This window comes from Mastomys coucha, unplaced genomic scaffold (assembly GCF_008632895.1).
Source record: "Mastomys coucha isolate ucsf_1 unplaced genomic scaffold, UCSF_Mcou_1 pScaffold18, whole genome shotgun sequence".
NCBI classification, from domain to species: Eukaryota; Metazoa; Chordata; class Mammalia; order Rodentia; family Muridae; genus Mastomys; species Mastomys coucha.
Window position 1 is genome coordinate 92,729,238 of NW_022196900.1, and position 6,813 is coordinate 92,736,050.

The 6,813-nt window shown below is 39.9% G+C and overlaps 1 protein-coding gene across 1 annotated transcript in view; it reads left to right on the forward strand.

The window, feature by feature from the left end:
- Hnrnpr (heterogeneous nuclear ribonucleoprotein R) overlaps positions 1-6,813 on the forward strand; it is a 37,383-nt gene that overhangs the window by 13,148 nt on the left and 17,422 nt on the right. Inside the window, exons 6-7 of the mRNA XM_031377036.1 lie at positions 3,610-3,786; positions 5,630-5,765. Coding sequence (XP_031232896.1) covers positions 3,610-3,786; positions 5,630-5,765 — 313 coding nt within the window. The remainder of the gene's footprint in view (positions 1-3,609; positions 3,787-5,629; positions 5,766-6,813) is intronic.

The following is a 6,813-nucleotide window of genomic DNA, read 5'->3' on the forward strand; positions in this document are numbered from 1 at the left end:
AGTGAGTTCCAGGACAGCCAGGGCTACCCAGAGAAACCCTGTCTCAAAAAAACAAAAACAAAAACAAACAAACAAAAAAATACTGTTTTCTCTCTTTCTCTCTCTCACTCTTTCTTTCTTTCTTTCTTTTTAAAGATTTATTTACTTATTTTATGCATATGAGTACATTGTAGCTATCTTCAGACACACCAGAAGAGGGCATCAGATTACATGACAGGTGGTTATGAGTCACTATGTGGTTGCTGGGAATTGAACTCAGGACTTCTGGAAGAGCAGTCAGTGCTCTTAACCACTGAGCCATCTCTCCAGCCCCCAATATTGTTCATTTACTTGTCTGTTTGAGGCAAGGATCTTATGTATCAAATTTCTGTCTTCAAATTTGCTGTATGACTGAGACTACATCACTTGTGGCTTAGAGTTCTTAGCATTAGAATTTTTTTTTGTTTTGTTTTTTGTTTTTTGTTTTTTGTTTTTTCGAGACAGGGTTTCTCTGTGTAGCCCTGGCTGTCCTGGAACTCACTCTGTAGACCAGGCTGGCCTCGAACTCAGAAATCCACCTGCCTCTGCCTCCCAAGTGCTGGGATTAAAGGCGTGTGCCACCACTGCCCGGCACAAGTAAGTCTTGTAAATAGGCAGTGCAGCGTTTGCAGAGAGTTCAGAGGTTAAGTGCAGTAGCTGTTCTTCCTGAATTCTTTTCTAGGACTGAGGTCAGACTGCTCACAATTGCCTGTAACTCCAGCTCCAGGGGATCTGATGCCATCTACTGGCCTCTGAAAGGTTCTTACATTCATATGTACTTAACCCACACAAAACAAACACAAAAACACATAATTGAAAAAAAAAAAGGAACTAGGGAAGTTGCACAGTGATTAAAAGCACTTCCTGCTCTTACAGAGGACCTGGATTCTGTTCTCAGCACCTACATTGGGTGGCTTATTGCTCTGTGTAGTTCCATTCCAGAGAAATTCAGCACAGCTTTCTGGCCGTCACACATGTAGACAAGCAGACACACACATACATAAATAAAAACAACTTTTAAAATTCATTTTTATTTCAAGAACATTAGTGTTTTGCCTGCATGTATGTCTGTGTGAGAAATGTTAGAGCTTCTGTTTTTTTTTTTTTGTTTTTTTTTTTAGTTTTTTTGAGACAGGGTTTCTCTGTGTAGCCCTGGCTGTCCTGGAACTCACTCTGTAGACCAGGCTGGCCTCGAACTCAGAAATCCACCTGCCTCTGCCTCCCAAGGGCTGGGATTAAAGGCGTGCGCCACCACGCCCGGCTATGTTAGAGCTTCTGAATTGGAGTTACAGATAGTTGTGAGCTGTCATGTGAGTCCTGGGAATTGAACCCTAGTCCTCCATCTCTACAGCCTCAAATTAAAAAAAAAAAAGAAGAAGCAACTAGGCAGTGGTGGCCCACGCATTTAATCCCAGCACTTGGGAGGCAGAAGCAGGCGGATTTCTGAGTTCGAGGCCAGCCTGGTCTACAGGGTGAGTTTCCAGGACAGCCAGGGCTATACAGAGAAACCCTGTCTTGGGAAAAAAAGAAAAAAGAAAGAAAAAAAAGATGACTGTTAATTTTAATTTTAAACAGTACGTAGACTCTCATGTCTAATCTGCTGTATTTGTATTCTCCAGTTAGTATTTTATGACTGCATTGGGAATCAAGTTTTGTTTGTTCTCACTAATACGCACAGGATATCTATGAGGTCATACACTGCCTAGTTATTTTTTGGGGAAAGGGTGGAGTTTTTGTTGTCTTGCCCTTCTTGCTCTTCAACTTCTGGACTCAAATGATCCTCCTGCTTCTTCCTTCTGAGTAGCTGGGAACCCAGGTTGAAGCTTCTATGTCCGCTATATTACTATGTAGCTGGTTTGAAGCTAGATTATGTAGTCTAGGCAGGCATTGAGTTTACAGAGCCCTACTTGCCTCTGCCTCTGAGTGCTGGGCATGATTAAAGGTATGCACCACCATGCTTGACCATTAATATTTTTTTTTTTTACTTTCTTATTTGCAGTGCTAGGGATTGAAGCCAGAGAATTACTCATCCAAGGGAGGTGCTCTACCACTGAGCTATATTCCCAGTCCCAGTGAAATCTTTCACAGGTTTCAGAATGCTTTTGTTACTTTATTAGTTGTCTATGGTTTAGGTCATTGTTCAGAGTTTTAAGATTTTGATGTAGGTGAGTTTTCACTTTTACATAAGAAAACTTACGTAAAAGTTTACTGTGCCAGATTTTGTGGGTTATAAATGTTTTATCAAAAGATTGTTTTATACTCTCTCCCTCCTCTCTCTCTGCTACTGCCCCCTCTCTCCCTCTCAATTAAACCTCTTTACATGTGGGGGAAAAAAGAGATTGTTTTAGAGCTGGATGTGTAGTGCACATCTGTAAACCAGACACTCAGGAGGCAGAGGTAGGCACACCACTGAATTTCAGGCCAGCCTGGTCTACAAAGACATTTTAAGGACAACTAGGGGTTCACAGAAAATCCCTGTCTTGAACCCCTCTACCCCCCCAAAAAATACTGATATTGGAGAAATTTGAAATTTTTGATGTAACTTCTAATTTTCTACTTTAATGTTGTTAACTTATAATTTAACCCTTCTTTGTAATTTTTTGTGTTTAATTAAATACCATGACTTCCTTAAGTGGTTAAAAAAATATTTTTTAATATCTTAGAATTAAATGTGCTAGTTGAGTGTGGCATGCTACTTAGAAAGGGGGCTGAAGGGGGGTGGCTAGAGCTTCTGAGCACTACCAAGGTTGCTGTTTACATAATGAAGATTTCAATATGAAGAAAACTTGAGGAGCCAGGCAGTGGTGGCGCACGCCTTTAATCCCAGAGCGTGGGAGGCAGAGGCAGGCAGATTTCTGAGTTCGAGGCCAGCCTGGTCTACTCACTCCAGGAAAGCCAGGGCTACACAGAGAAACCCTGTCTTGAAAAAGACCAAAAACAACAACAACAAAAAAAAAACCAAGAAAACTTGATGAAAGCCAGGTTAATTTTCTTACTGAATTACTGTATTATAAAAATGATGAGTACCATATTTCTATGAAGGTACAGATTAGCTTTTTCTTTATTATTTCTTTTAACAGTATCCCACTTTGTAGTCCTGGCTGCCCTGGTGCTTAACTATATAGACCAAACTAGCCTGTAGCTCACAGAGATTTGTGAGAAAAGGCAAATTATAAAATTTTAAAATTTGAAGTTGTTATACAGTTTTGTGCAGCTACCAGGTTCTGTTTTATTTTCAGTATTAACTTTTTGTTGATGGCCATAAATCCTTTTATGTTTGCTTTGTTTTGTTGAGATAAGGTCATACTCTGTAGTCTTGGCAGGGCTGGGACTACTGTTCAGATGAGACTGGCCTCAGAGCACATCGAGATCCACCTGCGCCTGCCTCACCTCACACGTGCCTGCATCATCTACCTGACTTTATTAAAGCTTAGGGTTCATGTTTAATCCAATTCAACTGCCAGATTCAAATTGTCCCCATCCTACCTTAAGTATCTTATGCCTTTATTCCCTAACAAGAGTCAGGAAGTCTGACTTTGGTTCTAAAATGAAGTATTTATGTTGGATTCTAACAAGGATGTTTTATTTCAGGTCTTCGTAGGTAAAATTCCCAGAGACTTGTATGAGGATGAGTTGGTGCCCCTTTTTGAGAAGGCTGGTCCTATCTGGGATCTCCGCCTCATGATGGATCCACTCTCTGGTCAGAACAGAGGCTATGCGTTTATTACTTTCTGTGGAAAGGAAGCTGCCCAGGAAGCAGTTAAACTGGTAAGTGATAAATACTCATTGTCCAAGAACTTAACATTTGAGAGAATAAACTAGTTCAAAAACATTTGCAGTAACATTGTTTCATTTTTAGTCACTGCTTTTAATGTCTTTATATTGACTGATTTGGTATGTAACCTTTTGTTTTATTTTTTTATGATTATAATGCTAAGCTAACAAGATTGATTAGCACGATTTTTTTTTTTTTTTTTTTTTTTTGGGTTTTTTGAGACAGGGTTTCTCTGTGTAGCCCTGGCTGTCCTGGAACTCACTCTGTAGACTGGGCTGGCCTCAAACTCAGAAATCTGCCTGCTTCTGCCTCCCAAGTGCTGGGATTAAAGGTGTGCGCCACCACTACCTGGCTACGATTTTATTTAGTATCAAACAAATTCAGGTTTTTTCTTTTTCTTTTAAGTCACTTCTTTCTGACAAGCTTTAGATTTGGTATTGAAGTATAATGGAAGCCGAAATGGTTCCGCAGAGAGCAGCTGGAAGACCATGACTGTTGTAGGATTTGTTTTAAGAAATAGTGTGAATCTGTTTTATTTTTTATCACAAAATTGTATTCTAAATCTCTCTCCTTTTTTGCTATGTAATAGCCAGCTTCTATGGCTTTCCTTTTTCTCCAAGAGCTTTTTATGACCTTGTGTTTCTTCGAGCAGCAATAAGTTTTGACGATGGCCTGTATTCTTTCTGACTCTCTCAGTATGTTAAAGTGGCAGTGTTACTGTTTTTGGCAGATTTTTGCCAGACATCAAAGGGCATTTGCAGTGTGGTGCGGCAGTTCTTGCCCTTTTTTAGCACAGCTGTAGCCACCACATGTTCTTGTTTCATCAGTGAGTTTGAATTAGTCCTTTACTAGCTTGGTCTAGGTTTTAGTTTTTCTGATGGATTTTTCTCTTTAAACTTGTTTATTCAATATTCAGGATATTTCAAGGCTTTATTTTCTTGTTTTTGACAGTGTATAGGTAACTAAAAAGATTTATTTATTCACATATATGAGTGCTCAGTTTGCATGTGTTCCTGCATGACAGAAGAGGGCATCAAGATGGTTGTGAGCCACTTTGTGGTTGCTGGGAATTGAACTCAGGACCTCCAGAAGAGCAGCCAGTGCTCTTAACCTCTGAGCTGTCTCACCAGTCCCGTGGATAACTTTTTAAATATCTTTTAGTAAACAGTGGTAGGTAATGTTAAAAAACATAAAATTTATTAAAGAATTCATTACGTATTTTTATTGTCTTCGTAAAGTTTTGAAAGTGTTCTGATAGTTTATAGCTTTATTCAGAATTGTGGTTTGTATACAGTGTGAAACTAAATTTCTTTGGCATTGATTAAAGTTAATTGTTCCTTTTTACATGTAATTATTTTGGCTATTGCTGACCTATATCTAATTTCATCCTCAAGGACTCTGAATAAACATTTTCAGGTATTCCTTCTGAAATTCTCTGGAAAGGAATGTTCAGGTAGAGAAAAAGTGAAATAAGTCAGCAGTGATGGTGCACGCCTTTAGTTCTAGCACTTGGGAGGTAGAGAAATGCAGGTGGACTTCTGAGTTTGAGGACAGCCTGATCTATACAGTGAGTTTCAGGACAGCCTGGGCTATTACAGAGAAATCATGTCTCAAAAACAAAAAGTGGGGAGGAGCTTTGAGCCCCTTTTTATATGGGTGAACAGAACTAAGTTATAACGGGGAAATGTAATGAATTTAAAATCTACACTCATGTTTCAGCAAGAGTGAGGGAGCTTGGCCAGTGTTTGATCTTAAATTGTGGGGCTCTTTAGATTAATATTAGTTGTCCTCAGTCTGGGGTGGTTTGGGGGTCTCCGGTTTTTTTCTTCCTTGCAGTGTGACAGCTATGAGATTCGCCCTGGTAAACACCTGGGAGTGTGCATTTCTGTGGCAAACAACAGACTTTTTGTTGGATCCATTCCAAAGAATAAAACTAAAGAGAACATTCTGGAAGAGTTCAGTAAAGTCACAGGTAAAACAAAAATCCATTTAGAAGTTGGCTTGTGGGAATCTGTTGCATTATTTATAAATATAAATGCTCTCCCAAAAGGAGAGATACAGTAAACTAAGAGTTCCGGTCTCCTATATCTCAGTTGCTTCTTTCTGCTTTAATAGTAGTTGGACTTAATAAATGTCTAAGTATTCTTGGTTTCATGGAATTTCCTTTTCCTTTGTCTTAGTTGATCCTTGGTTTTGTCAGAGCCTTCTTTGCTCTCTAGCCCTCAAGTGAAAGCTTTCTCCTCTGATAGCAGTTCAGGATTCGGGAGAAGACAGTTCTCATTTCCGGTTAACCTGACTACATAACTTTTTAAAGATTCTAATTGAATCCATGCAGTTGATTGAGAAGTATATTTTATATCACAGGTCCATATACTTAAATATATAACTGGGATGCATGCTTATTTTCTTAGCACTTGGAGGAGGTTAGGAGTTTAGAAAAAAGCTTACCTCAAGAACAGTCTGGGATACCTAAGGTTCTGTCTCAGAAAGCAGAGCAGAGCTGTGTGTAGAATGTGAAAGAACTGAATACGATCATACCTTGAAGAGTACAAATGATTCAGCCTACTTTCCATTCACTTTCACTGTTTATGTGGCTGTTGGGGGCTTGAACTTAAGATTCTCTTGCTTTCCTAGCAAGAACTCTTTCCTCTGAGCCTTTTCCCTGCAGTCTTCAAAGGCCTGAAGTCTGCTGTGTAGAGCAGGCTGGCCTTGAATTTACAGAGCTTTAGCTGCCTCCACCTCCAGAGTGCCAAGATCAAAGGAGTATGCCACCACACTTGGCCTGCATTTCACTTTTAAATGTTGAGATTGGACCTGTAAGGTGGCTCAGCTGGTGCAGGTGCTTACTGCAGACCTCAGGATCTGACTGAGTTCAACTCCCAGAGAGAGAGAACCACTCGAGAGTTGTTCTTTGACTTCTACAGATACATGATGCCATAGGAGTATCTGCTAATATGTACACTGGCATGCTTGCCTTCCCTCCTCTCCCTCCTTCCCTCCCCCACCCCCACCCCTCTCTC